Raw genomic sequence first — 19,860 nt, forward strand, 5'->3', positions numbered from 1 at the left:
AGTTTCTTTCCTTTTATTGTCCACCAGGAAACTCTAGCCAGAATCCTGTTGGTGGACTACAGTAGGGGTTGCACGTTTGCCAGGATCATTCAAAAATGACAATGGAAGGTAGATATATTCTACCAGATCTGAGCAGTCTGTTTCTCCAATACCTTACTTCTTTCACAATCCCTGGTTCATGGCCTTTTCCTGCTACCACTGCTATGCCAGCATAGTATACTAACAGGACTCCAGCAAAAATGGTACACTCCAGGCAAAGGTCCTTCTTCATTAGCTACGTTGGTAGAAACTAGCTTCATTCTCAACCAAAACATGGACATGTCTAAATTAGTGTTGTCTATGACGATAGACAGCAGTGTTGCAGAGTGTCAACCCTGCTCTGCACAATCCTTTCCCTAGTGAAGCCAAGGAATTGAACCTGGGGCCTTGCTCTAAATCAGGAGTGGGAAATCTGGGTTCCCCAGCCCTGTATTAAAACGATGAAGAACAGATTCCTCTTTTTAAGTTAACACATCACATAATTGAGAAACATTTCTTAACAGTTTAAAACCTAAACAGGTTTTAACAAAAGATTATACTAGGGTGGTTAATAATAGGGTATTATTTGGATAAAATAATTACCCTGGATAAAAGTTAAAGCTCTAGTCTGGGCACCATGACTGAGAAGACCCTGTCCCACATTGCTAGTGTGATCAAAGAGTGCAGGCAATTCATGAAGAAGAGATCCCTTGAAAGGCAGTTGGTTTTAGTTCATGACAAGTTTGAAATGGATTAACAATGGAACCAAGATCCAAACATGTTGGGCATCACTGTTGGGGGTCACACTGTTTGTGCTGCCAGATGTTATGATTCCATCATGTCCTAAATCTGCAGGTAGGACAGACTGCCTCAGGCCTCCTGGGGTATTTAAGCAATCACATGTAACTACATTCAGGGTCTCAAAATGCGATGTGGAGGGCTGCTCTAGTGGACCAGGGACATTTCTGTCCAGGAATTTGCCATAGAGCACACAAAGGAAACTTGTGTGGTGAAAAGACCACACATGTGGCTTTATAAAACATATTTCCAGGCAAAACAAAATGCAAGGGAGGAAATTGCCATTTTTAAAAACAGAATGGTGGCTTCTAGGTAGAGCAAGTCTCCTTTTTTGGCTGGAAAACAAATTTTTGAGCATGGAGGATGTGTCTTGAGTCTGCAAAAATAAGTGAGGGCTACATGCAGCCTGGTGTTTCCTGCTCTTGGACTAGAAGTGATCTCTACTGTCTCTCCTAATGCCACAATTCCAAGAGGTGAGCAAAGTACAGCCCCTGAATCTCATTTCTGTGACCCCTGTTCTGCAACCCCCCCTCCAAATAATCCTTTTAAAAAAATCTTTTTGGCAAAATTTTCAGGCAATGTTTACTGCCAAACCACACAGAAAGCCCCCCCCATGTGACTACATTAAAAAAAAAACATCCACCAAACCCCCACAACCTGATACTACCCCCCAAATACCCCCGTTTCTTCTGTAATCCCTCCCAAAGGTGGCAGGAACTGATGTAATGGGAGTTTCGGTCACCATTTAGAGAGAGTGTGCAAAGGAAAACAAAGATATTTGGCTTCATGGGGACGGGCACAACATACCAGGGGTTATGGAGAGGAAAACTGGCCCCTGGCCCCCAGGCAGTTGCCCATCCCTGCTTGGCAAGGTCGATGGTCAAGGATTATAACAGTTATAGTCCAAAAAATCTTGAGAGCACTGGGTTGCCCTTGTCTGTCAAAGCACAGGGGATGCCTCAGAACTTCATGTTCTTTTCACGAGCTCTCCAGAACTGCTCATGAAGCCACTGTTAAGACAACGTGATAAGATAGGATAATCTTCTGTTTTATGCCTTAACACACACACACCCATGCCCTCTCCACAGCCACGGAGATGGGTCAGGAAATAAACATCACCTTTATTGATATACAGTGGCTCTGGGTGTTGGGCATTCACTCAGGTGGGTGGCTGGGATGGGTAGGGGGAGAGGGCCACCTGCTCAGTCTAACCAGCAGCAAAAGCTGTTAACATTCATCTTCCCCAAGTAAAGCAAACAAGTTCCGGCCAGCCAATGGCTTTCCTTTCCTGGAAGGAAGATGTTGGCTGTGCCCACTTTTGGGCACAGAGAGCAGCTCCTCTTCCTCCTCGCCTTCTTCATCAGCATCCCGATCTTTCTCCTCATCCTCCTCTTCTCCAGAGCTGGAGATTTCATCTTCTTCTTCCTCCTCCTCCTCCTCTGCCTCTTCTTCCTCACCAGAGCTGTGCTGACCATCATGGCGATGAGCTGATTGCAAGGCAGCCATCTCGGCAGTTTCAATGTGATGCTCCCACATGGCTGCAGGGAAGGAGAAAGGGTTGTCAGTATCACAACACTGCCCAAGTGGGGGGCCCTGATCTGGGACAGGACTGTCCAGGGTGGTAAGTACTGCCACAAAATTGAAAGGGTCTGTTAAAGTCTTCCTAGCTCTGATCTAGTGCACCCTCCTGTGCAAAAGCAGAGAGATGAGCATACAAATGTTACTGTTTTGATTCAGAAATCCCAGTGGCCATTCAGGCTGGAGGATTCTGGGACAGACTGAAGCATTTAGGCCCACATTATGTTTTCATCAAGAGGAACAAGATGTGCAAGAATGCCTGTCTTGTTCATCTCACTAGAAATGCAAGAACAAACAGAAGGTGGTGGTCCTTTAAGTAATTCAGGTTTTAAAAGTGGCAACCAATTTGAAGTCAAAGGCTTTTATGGCTGCCATCCATAGTCTTTTGTGGGTTTTTTGGGCAATGTGGCCATGTTCTGGAAGAGTTTATTCCAGTAGCTGTAGCTGGCATCTCTGAAGAAAACCCACAAAAAAACTATGGCAACCAATAGTCTTGTTTTCTGCTGCTCCAGAAAACAAACCTATTTTCTGCCTCTCCAGAGAACAGGACCTGGAACAATGGATGCAAGCTACAGAAAAAGAGATTCCACCTAAATATTAGGAGGAATTTCCTGACAGTAAGAGCTGTTTGACAGTGGAACATACTCCCTTAGAGTGTAGTGGAGTCTCCTTCCTTAGAGGTCTTTAAATAGAGGCTGGATGGCTATCTGTCAGAGATGCTTTGATTGAGAGTTCTTGCATGGCAGGGGGTTGAACTAGATGGCCCTTGTGGTTTCTTACAACTTTACAATTCTATGATTCTATGTCTGAATGTGCCTCAAAGATTTCCAAGTTAACACTGCCTCCCTCAAAAGAGTGACCTAACAAATCCAGGTTTCTAGCACCCACCCCACATCAGGGACATGTGTCCCCTTCACACAACCCCAGGCTGCTATTCTCCCCACTAGGTAAACTGGTACAGTGCTCTCTGCCTACCTTTGTGTGCAGTGTAGCCTGGAGGTCGCATGCAGATGCAGAAGCGCCCATCCACTGCTAAGCGGAGAAGGCTATTGGCAGCTCGATAGACATCATTGCGGGCTCCCTTGGCCGTTTTGTAGCCTCTTTTTTCAGCCCAGGCTTAAATGAGAGAAGGTGTTACAAAAAACATTGAACCCAATATACCTAGACTGAATTTCCTCCTAATTATAATGCAACACTCTTGTACAGTATAGGCAGCCATTTTACCTTCACAAACATCCCAGGCACACCATGGGGGCTCAGGTTTGCCATGCTCAGCATCTGGATGCTGCAGCTTGAGCAATGCCTGGACTGGAATTCGACTGGCTAGGTAACCCACAGATGTGTAGGGTTCCTGGATCTGGGAAATTGGGTAGATACCAGCCAGGATCTAAAAAGAACATAAGAAGAAGGACATGTCAATTGCTGGAGGTGCAGACTCCATCTATCACCCAGTAGTTGGTAAACTAAGAAGCCAGAGTAAGGATAATCATTACATTGCATTTCCACTGAAAGCACAAGCAGAGGGGAACATATTATGACTCAGTGGTAAAGCACATGCTCTACATGCAAATATCCCTTGCTGAATTTCTAGCATCTCCACACAAGGCTTTAAAACATCCCTAGGAATGAAATCCCAAAGAGTGTCTGACATTTGCTGTGGAATACCACACTTCTCTTTGGATGACGAACATATTCCTATTGGACTGTGAAGAAAAACATGTAAGGATCAGAGTAAACAGAAGGATCATCCCTTGCCTTGTTCATCTTGTTCTCCATTTGGAATGCAGATAGGACAGGGAGCAGGGCCAGACTTAGTCCCATTTGGGGCTGGATTAAGAGCACCAATGGCCTGGACTAGGCAAGTGGGCTAGATGGTTTTTTTTCACTGCTGTAACATAATACTGAGCTAAATGAACAAATTATAAGACGTATACAGTCCTCCCTCCATATTCATCGGGGTTAGGGGAAATGAGACCCCTGTGAATATGGGAAAATTGTGAATAACACTGCCCCCCACTCAGAAGCCAGTTAAAGGGAAGGGTGAGTGGGGGGAAGAGAAATAGGTCTGTGTGCTCCTTTTCCCCCCACCATCTTGTCCCTTTAATTGGCTCCCTGCCCCTTCTCCTCCCCATCCTTTTCTCGAATCAGGGAGGAGAAGAGTTTCAGAGGGGTCAAGGCACTTCTTGTCTTTTCTTCCCTGATCCGTTCCTTGGGCTGCCCAAGGAAAGGATTGGGGAGGAGATGGGTCTCAGAGGGGCCAGTAGTCTCAAGGCCATGGATATGGAGGGCCGACTGTAGTATAAAGCAGCTTTGTGTGTTCAATCCAATACATCTCTACTTAGAAACATGCCCCAATCTTGAAAACATGTACTGAAAGTGCTACAACAGAGATGGGAATCAAGAAGCACTCCAACTGTTGTTTCACTGCAACCCCCAGCATTCCTCGCTATTAGCTAAACTGGATTGAGCTGTTGGGAGCTACAATCCAACATCAACTAGGGGGCTGCAAGACTTTCCTCCCTGAACTAAATCAGCACAGGAATGGGAATCATGAAGTTCTCCAGATGTTGTTGGGCTACAAGTCTCCTCACTATGCTGGCTGAGACTACTGGGAGTTGCTGTCCAGGAACATCTAGAGGACTACAGGACTCACAGCCATTGCTCTACAGAAACATTGCCTTCCGTTATACCCAGCCAGAACCCAGTACCTATTCCCACTACTGAGGAGAAATTTTTGCATCTGAGCCCAACCTCTTTCCTCTCCCATGCTGATTCTCAGTTCCCAGAATGCATTTCTTCATGGGAACATCTATCTGCTCTAAGTACAGTATCTTCACACCCTCCCTTCTCTGCTTTTCCCTCACTAATAAGCAGTATTGTATACATTTACCTGCTGTTTCCTTTCAACCAAAGAGGGAAAGATGAGCCCAGGGCAATCACACAGTTTGACCGTTGGTGTCAGGAAGTAGGTCTGGAAGTACTTGGTATGGCCTGGAGTGCGGGAGACACTCACTACTTTATGGCCCACCAGCCCATTTATGAGTGAGGACTTGCCCACGTTGGGGAAACCTGGAAAGAGGGGAAACTTCAGTTGAGTTCAAGTTAGTCCAGAAACTTGAGTTGGTTTAAAACATGGAAGCCAGGTTGGTCACTGGAAAAACCGGAAGTGACCCACATAACACCTATTTTGAAATCGCTTCACCAGCTGCCTATCAGTTTCTAGGCACAGTACAAGGTGTTGCTAATGACCTTTAAAGCCCACATGGCTTGGGTCCAACCTATCTACGGGATTGCCTTTTTCCATATAATCCACCCCAAACACTCGGGTCCATTGGGAAGAATCTACTACAACCTATAAAGACCAGGTTGACTGCAGTTATTCAAAGGTCCTTCCCTTCAACTGCTCCCAGATTATGGAATGGCCTGCTACCAGCTTCTACAGTTTTAAAAAGGCTGTCAAAGACAGAGCTCTTTTGGCAGACCTTTCCTGAATAGTAAACCTGCCACCATTTGAACCCACCATCCCACTTCGTCTCTGATTATTTTAAGAGAAGATGCCAGCGACAGATGTTGGTGATACGTCAGGAATAAACTCTTCTAGAACATGGCCACATAGCCTGAAAAACCCACAAAAAACTATGGATGCCAACCATGAAAGCCTTCAATTATTTTAATCATTAATGTGTTTAACTGATGTTTTAGGGGAGGGGGGAATAATTGGGATATTGTATATTGTATGAACTTTTTAACTGTATGCCGCCTCAATTGTCTTTTGACAGAGGGGCGGGGTAAAAATAAAGCTTTTTTAATCTATTATTTAAAAAGGCAAAGTATGTGTGTATGTGTGTTACATGTGTAATGATTATTTTGTGTATGTGTCTGTATTTAAGTTGTTGGGTGTCATTTTTGTAGCTGTTTTTATGGTGCTTTTTTTCTTTTTGAAAATTATTCAGGAAGTGTTTGTCAATTACAGCCACCTTCAGGAAATCACCCTCCTCCCACCCAAACCCTACCATTTATCAAAACCACTACTACTTCCAGAGGCAGAGCTATCTTTTGCTGAGAATGCCTGTGGTCTAAATTTCCTGCATCTAGTAAGATGAGAAGGCCTAAAATCACATAATTGAATATTTACTTATGCTTCCCCTTTCCTGCACAAGGCAGGCTAGTCCCCACTTGCAAGGAGCTTGAAAGAACAAGGAGGGAAGCGACAATGTGGTCAATTCCCATGATGCTTAAAGGAGGTGTAAGAAATGTTCAGTTCTAGAGATGAGAGTTGCAGTTCAACATCTGGAGGGGCATATCATTTCCACACCTGACTTAAAGCTTGGTTGCAAGATGCAAAGGTAGACTATGAGAAGAAATTGAAAGACAGCTTGCAAAGAAGGGAAACATGGGGGAAGGGAGAGGGTAACACCACAGAAACATTCAGGGAGGCCACTTCATAGAGAACAATGCTGCTGTGTGCCTTCAGGTTGTTTTCAATTTATGGCAATCCTGTCATGGTGTTTTCTTGGCAAGATTTGTTCAGGGGAGGTTTGCCATTGCCTTCCCCTGAGGCTGAGAGCATGTGACTTGTCCAAGGTCACATAGTGGATTTCATGCCCAAGATGGGAATTAAACATTGGTCTCTAGAGTTGTAGTCCAACACTCAAACCACTACACCACAGAGGCAAAGTGCAGCCCATAGGCCCATATGTCAGGGTTGTTTTGGTGGCCCATGGGGCATCCCAGGGGTCAGCAATTTTTCTTTCCAAATGCAGATTCTTAGTCTTCCACAGTTGTCCACCCTGATACACCCCGATATCATGTAGCAGGAAGAGAGAATGGGAAGAGTTCCCGAGGGAAGGGAAGCAGAGGAACATAGGCTGACTGAGAAAAAAAGAATTTAAGGAGTTAAGGTCACTAGCAAGGAATTTTTACTGCTTACATTTACAGCCCACCTTTCTTCCTTGCTGAGCAAAAGGTGGTGTACATCACTCCCCTTCTCCCCACTTTATCCTCACAATTACCCTCTGAGAGAGGTCAGGCTGAGAGACTGTGACCAGCCCAAGATCATCCAGTGAGCTTCAAGACTCCCTCAGCACTTGAACCAGGATCTTGCAACTTCCCAGTCCAACTTTCTAGCTATTACACCACTGTGCTGTACTGGCTTGATATGGAGAAGCAAGACCAGAAAAATGGGGATGAAGCCAAATCATAAGTGCTGTATGTATTCATCTATAAGTCAACCTCATGTATAAGTTGAGGGCAGGTTTGGGGGGCCAAAATTATGGATTTTGATATAACACATGGATAAGTCAAGAGTAAAGCTTAGGGGCATGTAATAAGGGATGTAAAGGAGGAGAGAGAGGAAAATGATGGCAGAGCATACTGCTATTTTCCCGCCCAGACATTCAAAAAGGCCAGAAGCAATGCCGTGACAGAAAGAGAAGAGATCATTGTTGATTCTTTAGTTTTTCCCTGGTTCCGCTCCACTCTGGGCCCACAACAAACTCCAACTCCCAGAGTTCCATAGCCTTGAGCCAGGGAAGTAAAAGCGGTGCCAAACTGGGTTATTTGCTCCAGTGTGGATGTAGCCATACACACACACACATATGAGAGTCAGCATCAGGAACTCTTCTGCTGAAATATAGGTAACTTTATTTTGTCCGTCTACTTTTCTGTTTTGATGGATTTCTTGCAATAAAAATTTTTTTGTTTTGTTTTTTTAAACCTTACCAGAGCATCTTGCATATTTCTATTCTGGTTTATACCAGAAGCTCATATTGCACTGCAGCATGCTACACTCTGCTTAATATAATTATCAATATCTCCTACAAAATCAGAGGACTTCCAGGCTGCATCATGTGATGTAATGTGATGTGAGCTATTGTAGTTCAGAAAAAGTAATCACAATAATTCCACTGTTTATGTTATCTTTTTCCTCCTCTTTCCCACTGCTCTGGATTGTAGCCAGTTCATTTCATTTTGTCAGCTGATACAGAAGCCACAATATCTGAACAGCGTTGCGGTTCTTTTTTTATCTCAGTCATAGGAGTAAGGTATATTCTACTGCATCAGAATATTGGCTGATTTGGATAGGAGGTTGGTTTTATGTTTTCAAACATGGAGGGAATAAACCACTACAGTATTTGTAACTTCATTTTAGCAGTTCCAAGGACAGTCCAGGATGCAATCAAAAGCCATCGCAGTACTCACTTGAATGTAATCTGATTGTATGTAACTTCCTCCCACACTCTGGCTTCATATTGTTAACTAAATGCAAACTCCATGGATATCAACATCAGCTATTTTTTCAGTCGTCACTGTCACTAGTTCGTTTTCTTTACCATCTTGTTTAACAAAGAGTTCTGAAGTACTCAAAAGCTTAATCATTGGGTTGGTCCAAGAAAGATAGAAATAAATTCCAAACAAGCAAATCTTGATGTTAACATTTTATATAAGGGGCACTATTCTACTATGCCGTTGTATATAATAGAACTTGAGCATCCACTGATTTTGGTACCCATGGAGGATGCTGGAACCAAATCCCAGCAAATACCAAGGCTGCACTGTATTACCAACTATATTTTGATCTAAGGAGCTCCAGGCTGAATATTCAGTTCTCCCACTCATCCTCATTATTTTCTCAGAACAGCTCTGTGAAGTAGGCAAAAAGACAGTGATTGGCTTGAGTTCACCCACCAAATTATCATGGCTAATAGGAAAACTGATCCCGCCTCATTTCCTTTAACTCTTCTACTGTGAATACATGCTTTCCAGTTTTTATTCTGTTTCTAATAAGAAAACTGAACCCAAGTCTCTCCAATATTAGCCTGCCATTGCAACCATTATTGTTGCTGTGTGTCTTCAAGTCATTTCCAACTTATGGCAACTCTAACATGGACATATCACAGGGTTTTCTTGGCAAGATTTGTTCAGGGGAGTTTGCCTTTGTCTCCCATATGTTGCGAGACTGCATCTCACAGCACTCCTCACCACTGCTTAAGCTAGCTTGGCCTTCTGGGATATGCAGTCCAACCATATCTGGGAGCACAATTTATTCTCACTCCTCATATATAGGCTTGTGCTATTTATGGTATCCAACCATTTTATTGTGTTATTCCAAGAGGGTTCTGGAAGTTTTCCCATGTTCTAGTATTGGTGCTTCTGGAGCAATATGAGAAAACTTACTTATTTGAAGCAATTGTTATTAATACCCATCTTTTGGAGTACCAGCCTTTCCTGAATGGTTTTGCCTGCTGGCAAATGGCACACTCCTCACCTACGCAGCCTATCGTCAAGATTCCATCTTTGTAGATTTCCTGGCAGAATCCCCCAGCCTCCATAGCCACATCCGTCTGGTGCTCTACCAGCACCGCAGCACTTTCGTCATCATCTTCAGAGTCTTCAGAGTCCTCAAGAGGCAGGCAGGCACTGGCTGCATCCCGCTCAATTTTTTCCTTCCAGCTGCTCAGGTCCACTGCAGAAAAAGAGAGCGATGTCACCAAAGAATCCAAAACTAAGACCCAGCATCAACAAAAACTACTCACAATAGTCAGGCCTTAGATCCAGGCTCCAAAATGAAAGGTTATAAAGTTATGGATGCTTGTTACTGTTGTGCCAGATCCTGCTATTAACAACCCTAGTTTGATTTGGCTGAAGTAAGTGAGACATACTACTGGCTAACAGGAAGGTAAATGTATTCTGTACCAGACCTTTATTGGAATGGTTTTACTCCCAGTGTACAGACTAGCACTTTTACAACTCATTTCTCATTCTTATAAGATGGGAGCTTATAAGCAAAATTGAGCTCTGGCAGCTCTTCTTTTTTAAAAACAAACAAAAATAATGCTGACCTTGAGAAGCATTTTAGCCCTGGTTTAGCCCTGGTTTGAAAGTAATAGCAGAGTTTGGAAAAGTTGTGTTTCTGGATTACAGTGCCCAGAACCCTCCAATGACCATGCTGGCTGGGAAATTCTGAGGTTTATAGTCTAAGAAAGTGAAGGCTCCCAAGATCTGGACAGCTCCACAGAACAATAAAAGAAAGCATCTCACCTTTGCCAGCTGTGATGCTCTCACAGGCGCTCAACAATTGTTCAGGCCCCATGGCTGTACTCCACCCTTTGCGACGCTTCCGGCGCTTCTTAAACACTGAGAGGGGAAAAAAATAGTTCAAAACTCAAACCACTACTCCATGCTGAATGTTTAATTCATGTACCATGTTCAAATTTAAGTTGTGAGTTGCATCGGTTCCTATTCAGGAAAAACACAGGATACATATGCACACACATACACACAAACACACACATATCTACCTATACAGTTGACCCTCCATATCCACAGATTCTTTATCCACAGATTCAAGCATCCACAGCTTGAAAATAATTTTTAAAAAGTATACATTCCAAATAGTAAACCTGTATTTTGCTATTTTATATAAGGAGCACCATTTTACTATGCCATTGTATTTGGGACTTGAGTATCCATGGATTTTGGTACCCATGGAGGGTCCTCGAACCAAACCCTGGCGGATAATAAGGGCCCACTGTATACATAAACATACAGTACAAACAAATGAGGAGTCAGGACTGGGACAGAGGATGCATAATCCTATCCTGGGTTTGGAAGAAGTGTGAGGTCTAGTGGAGAAGAACCAGTAAACCTGTTCCTAAAACAAGCTTGGGAAGCATCTTTCAGTCTGAGATCCAAATTGAGTTCCATAGACATTCCTGTGGACTGCATTCTTCTGGTGGGCAGGGCCAAATGCAGAAGGATAGAGCCCAAAATACCAACGTATTTTAGCTTGAAACTCCTACCACCAATAACTGAAATTTAGGAGAGGCATTTCAACCTGTTTAAAGTGTGTGGTTTTTAAATGCTTTTATCTTTTTTCATTGTATTATTTTTTTTTAAAATAAGTGATCAGTTTTAATATTGTAAAAGTTTAATTCTATTTTAATGGTCATTTTTATATATTTTTAATTTTACTGTGCTTTTAAATTGTAAGTTGCTTTCAGTCCCAATTCTGAGGTGAAAGCAGGATATAAATAAATATAGCAACAATAACAACCACTTTCTAGAATGAAATAATACTGTACAAATAAAAAGTGGGAAACCACCAAATGATGATGATGATGAAGATGTCATGGGAAAGGGCATGGCCATCTGGGGAAGCCCAAAAGTTGGACTGGCACCTCAGAAAGACTGGATTTGGCCTAAGAGCCCGAGGTTCCCCACTTCTGTAAAATGCAGTAGGACCTAGGATGGTAGTAGGAAATTAGAAAAAGGAAAACCAACCAGCCTCTTCAACTTTCACCACAAAATATACCAATAAGAGGGTGGTAGAAAAGGCTTCCTGAGCTCTGAAAAAAGGATCAGATCAGGACCAGTTTGCACCATCAGGCAGAGTAAAAGAGCTGCCTCGAGCAACAAATATGAGGTGCTATGAAAAGAGAGCAAATGTTACTTCATTTGTTATTAATGTGTGCTCGCTTTTTCTGCCAAGAATGAGGGAAAGCACTTATGGGATTTTCTGCCTCATGTACCAAAATAACTTGGCTAGCTTTGGGTACTATGAAATTTGACCTAAATGGGGGTAAGGAGGCTGCCATTTGCTGCTCTGCCTCAGGCAGCAAAATGTCTTGGCTAGGGTCTGGAGCAGACAGTGGTGGAATTATTTATTTGTCTGTGAAAACTGTACACCAACCTTCATCCCCTGGTCTGAAGACAGTTTACCATGTATTAAAATATTTTTTTTTAAAAAAAATCTAAGTTGTTTAAAAATCTGTAAGATTTTTAAACCTACAGTCTAAGAAGATAGGTACCAAACATGCCTCTTTAGGAAGGAAATTTGACTGCCTCTTTCAGACTGCCACTTGCCTTACTCTGAGGGAGGCTCCTGCAGGATTAGGGTTGCCAGACTGAAAACTAAAGAGGGCTCCTGTGTTGCTATTCATGCAACCAGGTAACAATGAACACTTGCTGAAATTCCCTCTTCTGCACAACCATGAAAGGCACAGGAGCCTTCTCCAGTTTTCACTCTGGCAACCCTATGCAGGATAGCATTGGGAGACGATTCCAAAGTCAGGAAAATATACTTTTCTAGACTACAACTCCCAGAAATCCCCAGTCATCATAGCTACTGGCTATTCCTGACAGAGGATTCTGGGGGATATTTTCAAACTCTGGATACGAGTTAATGGGCAGAATGATGTGGAAGTAAGTTTTCCTTTAGAAGAGGGATGGGTGAGTGTCAGGGGGCAGCATTGTCCCCCAGGAGATTCTGGAGAGCCATAAAACCCAATCAATAGAAAGATAGATGGATGGATGGATGGATGGATATATAGACAGATAGATAAATCCTTTGTCCCCAGAGACGCCCCCCAACACCCTTTATGGGATGTATTTTTGCCACACTATTTGCCTCCCCTGGGCCAATGTAAGCCCAGGAGATGCTTTTTTAAACAACAAGAAATGAGCCAGAAGTTTTTAAAAGGGGATTTCTTAGGCCCAAAACAGCTGTGGGGAAGAAATGTGGCAGATTACCCCCCCCCCCCCCCCCACACACACACACACACAAACACTCCCTAGAGGTTGTTTAGGGGCATAAAAACGGACCCCTGGGAGAAGCTCTCAGGACCAAAAAGAAGACCTGGGGAATGGCACTTTGCCCACCCCTGCTTTAGGATATGGTTTAAAATATTATATTTAGACCATCGGCCTATCTGTCCTGTCTTCTTTGCCCTAACATTCAACCATTTTCTCAAGATTTTAGGCAGACATTTTTTCCATCTTACTGAGATCCTGTAAGGTATTCTGGACTGATCCAAGGTATTCTGCAGCCTGAGGTGAAGGAACAGACTGTGTGGAACCTGACTGGACTAGCAGCTGAAGCTTACTTCAAATATCTACAATAATATAGTGGCTTCACCACATCTGAGGCAGCAGACAAGCTGGGGGTCCAGTTTGTGCACAAGAGGTCTAATTAGCTACCTCCATGAGTAGGTCGTATTCTCATCCCAGGGTATATTTAAAGGCTCAAAACTCACAGTTTATTATCTGGGATAACCATCACTAATTGCAAAAGGAAAGAATCCCAAATTCCTCTGCTGTCTTTTTGCAAACAGCTATGTCAGTTGGCTATTACTTCTGCAGAGCTGAGCTGAGTTCACTGTTAAACAGTGACCTTCAAATAGAATGAAACAGTCAGCAATGGTTCTCAGAGCTTCATCTTCTTGCAGACAGTGGTAGTTACCCTGAACTAACAAGATGGGGAGTAAATTTATTGCTTCTTTGTGTACTGATTTATTGCTTCTGAACAAGGAAAATTAATCCCTGATATTGCCAGTCGTTCTGATGCATGGGAAGGGACTTGCTTGGGACAGAATGCTGCCAGGCAGTCAGTAAGAAAATTTTAAGCACACTATAGCCTCCGGTTTTCTGCCTGCATAGAAGAAGTAATATGAAAGAATTCATATTACTTCTTCTTACATTACCCCAGTGTTATACTGATCAAAACCTGTGACAAATAACAACAGCTGCACTGGACACAGCATCCCATGGTGGTCATGAGGCATTGTTGTTATTGCTGTGTGCCTTCACATTGCGCTTCTATCTTATGGCAACCCTAAGGTTTGGACTCAGGAAATTTCTTTTCTAAAAACACCTGGCTCATTTCCTATTGTTAAAAAAAAGCTTCTCTTGGGCATACGTTGGCCAGGCGCAGAACATAATGTGGCAAAATATCATGGGGTTTTCTTGGAAGATTTGTTTAGAGAAGGTTTGCCATTGCCTTCCCCTGAGGCTGACAGCATGTGACTTGCCCAAGAAGCATTACAAGATTTCAGAAGTACCTGCACTGGGATCTTGGTCATTTTGCGGGTAGGAGGTGAAACAGACCACATGTACCTCAGGGAACCGATTCCTTAAGTAGTGCTTCCAGGCCACCACCAAGGCTGGAGGTGCCAGGTCAATCTTGTTCAGTACAAGGATGAGATTTCTCTTCATCTGCTTGGTCACAAAGTCATAGAGAGCTGGAGAAAAGTTGATGACCTGGATAGGAAAGATCATAAATGGGAGAGGACATAATATGAGACCTCTAGAGTGAGAACTAGGAACATGGTAAGCCTTACTTCATTTTTGTCCCTACATGACGATATGATTAGAGCTGAGTGCCAAGTGAGGGATGGACTTGCTGTCAAACAATCTACATACAGTAATTGCTTGTCTTTGGGCCATTTCTGCTTTGCAGAAAAGATAAATTTTCTGCTTTATTCTTTCATGTCTGTTACATCAAGGCATTATAATTATTTCAGTAAATATGTGGAGAATGGCTGTGACTAAGTGGCAAAATTAGCCAAAACTCCCTTGAGCATGTCCACTGTATATTTACAGACACCAACTTCTCCTTCAGTCAGATAGATTTGGGTGTGTGGGTGTGTGAGTGGGCAACATGTGCCTCTCCCATATTGCTGGCTCCTCAGATGTTGCAAAAATTTCATCACCCCTCCCTGCTGACCATGTTGACTATACTGATGGGAGCTGCACTCAAGCAACATCTGGAGCACCACAAATTGCCCACCCAAATATGGATACTTCCTGAGAGACTTAACAGTTTGCCAAGGAAAACTCATCTGCTGTTTAAAATACTAAACACCTCCTTCTATGACTGGTGACCTGTCTGTATGCCAGGGGTGCTGATGTAAATATGCAGCAATGAAACTGTGGGTATTAAGTGCTGTCTTCTCCTTTTTTCCAGTTCACATATGGGCAAACTGTGTCTTGCAGATGTTTCTGGGTCACAACTTCCATAATCCCTGACTGGCTGCCATGCTGGCTACTGAAAGTGCAGTCTAACATTTGTTTTTCTTTTTCCATAATAATTTTTATTAGTTTTGAAACAATATTAATAAACATAACCACATAACAAACAGAAAACCATACACCCAAAACAAACATAACAAGACATTTCTAAAACATAGATCTAGCCATAATGACTTCCTTTCCTGATTTGTCTGATCTCTTTCAAATCAATTAAACATTCCTTTTACTTTTCTCTAAATTATATTTCTATATCATATACATTAAATAGTTTATTTGCATGCCTGTTGTGTAATATAAGTATCTCTGTTTGCCTGTTGTGCAATATAATTATCTCTTTAGCTAACAAAAGTATAGTTTCTAAATTTAATATGTACATATTCTTAATTTAAATATGCTGTAAGAACTCATCTTCACTGAAAACATCTTTCCCTCTCATGCAACATAAATTTATTCTTTAATCACTATATATCATTAAAGAAAAAGAAAAAAATCTCTTATTCTGCTTTGTTTAAATAGGCCTTCACTATACAGTACTCCATTCATTTTCAAATGTTTCTCTTGGAGCATCTTACATTTGCAGTCTAACATTTAGAAGCCCTTGGGTTGTGAATTCCTGCTTTTTTCATTTACTACAGCAATGTATTGTAATGCTAGGTTCTGTCACCAGGTATCACTAAAATGCTGTTTGCTGTCCCTTGGTGAATAAAGACTCTGTGTGATTTGAAACCTTAAAGGCAGAACATATGAAACACAAACCAGCAGCTACAGAAGGGAACACTAAACCAATGGAAGGATTTTTTTAAAAAAGCATTCCAAATTGTCAGAAGAAAAATAGCCCCCTGTGTTTCAAGACAGTAACTCCCAGGTTTAAACATTTGTTTCAAGAAAACTGTGATTAGGAATTCATCCTAACTGTTACTCCAGAGTTCAGAAAAGTTGCCTTTTCGACAACAGGCCCTAAACCTGCAGCCAGAATAACCTTGGGGAATTCTAGGAGATTTAGGGGTGAAACAGATAGGCAGGAAGGGACGACCCAAAGCCAGGGCTGCAGCAACCACATGCCGCCACGTACCCAAGCCACACAAAAGCTAGCTTTTTAAGCCCATCTGTTTCTGGCCATCTTTAAATCATGCACAGGATTGTTATGAAGAGAAGTTTCTGTGGATGCAGGTATTGTTTAATATTGTGCTTTTATACACTTCACTCAAGAGTTGTATAAAAAGAGGACCAGATTCTACTAAATAACCAGAAGCTTTCATAGATTTATTTTCTGCTTGAATTCTTTAAAGGAGTAGATACAGGCCTCCTGCTTGGTGAGTCCAAGCACATGAAAGGATTTGTTAAACTGAGCCAACAGCCTGTGTGAACAGAGGCCAGCAAGAACAGGCAGTCAAATGATCAACAGCATACGAAGGAGTTTTTACCGGGTGCCGGATGTCTGTAATGAGCAACACGATGTCTGACATTTCCAGTACTCGCCACAGCTGCCTCCAGGTCTATGAGAAAAAAACAGAAGATAAGAAAACAGAAGATAAGATCTGTGTGCCATTTTTCCTGTCCCACTGAGCCCATCAGTCAGTACATTTATTCATCTGTGCTGGCTCAGGGATTCTGGAAGCTGTGGTTCACAGGGGAGTAGCTATGAGAAGGAGGAATAAGTGCTTTGCCAGGCCAAATAAGAATTATGTCCTATTAATGAAATTTTCTGACCATCCTCACACTTCTAGCATTGAAGAAAGTGAGACACTGAAAAAACAGGCACAAATAAAACTCTTGCATTTGCTGTGATTGCATTCCCTTAGCCATTTTGCCTGCCCCTTTACTTCATATGCCAAAATTGTATTTCTAAATGTTCAGCTATTTTAAGCTAGAAATGTGGGGACCGAAGGTAAATTTCTTTTGGGATAGAATTCTTATATGGGGGGAGGGGTGTCAATGTTTTGTTTTCCTTATAACTACACCCTTGATTACAGCAACAAAAAGGTACCCTTAAAAGCTCTGAATTTTGCACTCCATTTTAACTTTGGTCTTCTCAGCTCCTTCAGCTACATCTTTTACAAAGCTGCTGCTGCTGCTGCTGCTTTTCCTTCCACTCCTCAATATATTTATTTATAGCCTCATTTCTCCCCAAAAGTGGGACTCAAAGAGGCTCTTGATGTAAATGAAAAATACAATTAAAAACAAACAAAAAGTGAGCATGAAAATAAGCCAATATAGTATTAAAATGGATCACACAGTAGAAGAGTAAAATTCAATTTCAAAAGAGAAAAGCTCTTTAAACTACAGCATCCCCTAGCCCATTCTTTAACAACTTTCTGATCTAAAAGCCTGTGAGAATAAAAAGGTTTTAGCCTGCCACAGAAGGCCAACAACCAGGGGGCCATTCTGGCCTCCCTGGGAAGGGAGTTCCAGACTCCAGGGGCAGCCACTGCATAGGCTCTCTCTCATCATCCCACCAACCATGCTTAAGTTGGTGGTGGGACTGAGAAAAGGGTCTCTCCTGATCACAGATTACTGGATGGCTCATACAGGGAGATACGGTTTGTCAAATAGCCTAGACCTGAGCCATATAAGGTTTTAGAGGTCATAACCAGCACTTTGAATTGTGCCCAGAAACAAAACAGCAGCCAGAAGAGCTGTTTCAATAGGGAAGTTGTATGTTCTCTTGAGATCAGAACTGGTATCTCATCAATACCAGCTCCAAAGACACTTAAAGTTTCTTTGGATATGAACATGCTAAGTCACATTTTGTCTCATAGATTTAAGACGGTAGATTAAAAAGTGGACTGATTAAAAGAATACCACACCACCTGAAACCCAAGTTTTCCCTTGAAACTCTGAAAGGCTCACCTCCAGATTGTGCTCAAAGTAACTTAGCTGGCTTGGCTGGAATGTAGCATAGATATTCTCTAGATATTCCCGGAAGCACTTCTCCTCTCGGGCCAATAGCTGCTCCTTGGTCATCTGGTAACTCCAGGGTGGGCGTTTTGGAAAATCCAATACTGAGAACAAGAGAAAGTAAGGACCGACTGGGACATATGGACAAAGCTTCACTGGAATCCTGTTCCTGCACAGTGCTAGTGGAAAAATTCATTACACTGATCTATGCTGAACACTGTTTCTCAATTTACCTCACTTGAACCTTCCTCAGATTGTAAAGCAATCAAGAGGTTGAAGGAGCCAAAGAGGCCTATGACACTTTAAAGAATTGTATTTCAGCACAATGAATATCCTTTTGATGTATATCTGGTCCTCTACGATAACCACTTTGAGGTCAGTAACAAGGTGTCTTGGGAGATTGACATATTTTCCATGTGCCTCCTCCACCACAATGTTATGATTCTTAAGGTTTGCAACAGATGATTTGGAAGACAGCTTCTGAGCTGTCTGTCTTCAGCATGCATGCAAACAAAGAGACATAATTCTGCATGCCACATGAATCCTCTGTATATATTTCTGTATATATATTCTGGGAGGATTTCAGGCTAGTCATAGAGTGCTGCTAAAGGAAAGAGGGAAGGAAGGGAAAAACTTGATCTCATTGATTATCTCCCTCCTTTCTGCACCAACACACTACCATTTTAAAAAGTTGCAAAATATTGAGGGTAAAAATGCCATCAGTACATCTGTAAATCCTGCAGATTAGAAAATTGGACTGGTTATCTAAAGAGGTTGTGTACATTCAGAAAAATAATTCTTCCTAGGATTCCATGGTGGCTGAACTTTGAAATCCTCACTCAATATGTTCCACAACAGATTTTTCCAACATCACGAGTGGGACTCAGACTGCATCTACACTGTAGAAATAACAACTTTGACACCATTTTAAGTGCTGTAGCTCCATGCTATGGAATCCTGGGATTTGAAGTTTTACAAAGTTTGCAATCTTCTCTGCCAAAGAGTGCTGGGGTCTCACAAAACTACAAATCCCAGGATTCTGTATGATGGAGCTGTGGCAGTTAAAGTGGAGTCAAACTGCATTATTTCAACAGTGTAGATCAACCACAGTCAGCTCTCAAAGAGCCAGCACTGAGTGCTTCATTTCCCCCCCCCCCATCTTTCTTCATTGCCTTGCCCCACTCAGAAGGGTAACTGGGAGAAGTAAGGGCTCTTCCATGGCTCACTTTCCTCTCACCTTTCTGATTTGGGGAAGCTGAGGGAGAAATAGATATAGTCAGCCCTTTACTCTGACACTGGCACACTCATTGAGAACTCTTGGTTTTACTTCATCTCCCTTCCAAGGGGTGTGGGGTGACTGGGCAATCTTCACCACTCGATTTAGCTCACAACTGGGGCTTTTAACTCTATAATCTCCCAGTGACGCACTTCTCTTTTAAGTACCATTAGAGAATTAAAGCACTATGAATTCTGTCACAAAGTCAGGATAGTGACAGGTTAACTGTGGTGAGTCTGGGGGGCAACTTTCTACCCCTAGGACTTTCAAAAAGCCACACCAACTGACAAAGTTGAAAAACAAAACAGAAATTCAAGAGGTCAAAAGTCCATTTCTGGTTTTGAGAAGAATGTTTTTTTCCTGAAAACTACAACCTATTTAAAATCTGAGCTGCCAGTCCTGGAGGCTTCCAGAAGGAAAAAAAAAAGATCCATACTTTGGGAGTAGAACATGGGTGAATCTTGAGGATCTGGAGCTTGCAAAAC

General features: G+C 42.4%; 1 protein-coding gene across 3 annotated transcripts in view; it reads right to left on the reverse strand.

Annotated features, from left to right (window-relative positions):
* Positions 1 to 1,917: 1,917 nt before the first annotated feature.
* The window catches only part of GNL1 (G protein nucleolar 1 (putative)), a 40,923-nt gene continuing 22,980 nt past the window's right edge, over positions 1,918 to 19,860 (reverse strand). For all 3 annotated transcript variants that reach the window (XM_042447341.1, XM_042447343.1, XM_042447344.1), the window contains 9 exons: positions 18,052 to 18,203; positions 16,626 to 16,697; positions 14,232 to 14,430; positions 10,435 to 10,530; positions 9,662 to 9,859; positions 5,285 to 5,463; positions 3,619 to 3,781; positions 3,370 to 3,510; positions 1,918 to 2,354 (listed from right to left, as the gene is read on the reverse strand). In XM_042447341.1, the coding sequence (XP_042303275.1) occupies positions 2,044 to 2,354; positions 3,370 to 3,510; positions 3,619 to 3,781; positions 5,285 to 5,463; positions 9,662 to 9,859; positions 10,435 to 10,530; positions 14,232 to 14,430; positions 16,626 to 16,697; positions 18,052 to 18,203 (1,511 nt within the window). In that variant the 3' untranslated portion in view covers positions 1,918 to 2,043. The remainder of the gene's footprint in view (positions 2,355 to 3,369; positions 3,511 to 3,618; positions 3,782 to 5,284; positions 5,464 to 9,661; positions 9,860 to 10,434; positions 10,531 to 14,231; positions 14,431 to 16,625; positions 16,698 to 18,051; positions 18,204 to 19,860) is intronic.

This window comes from Sceloporus undulatus, chromosome 2, assembly GCF_019175285.1.
Source record: "Sceloporus undulatus isolate JIND9_A2432 ecotype Alabama chromosome 2, SceUnd_v1.1, whole genome shotgun sequence".
NCBI lineage: Eukaryota > Metazoa > Chordata > Lepidosauria > Squamata > Phrynosomatidae > Sceloporus > Sceloporus undulatus.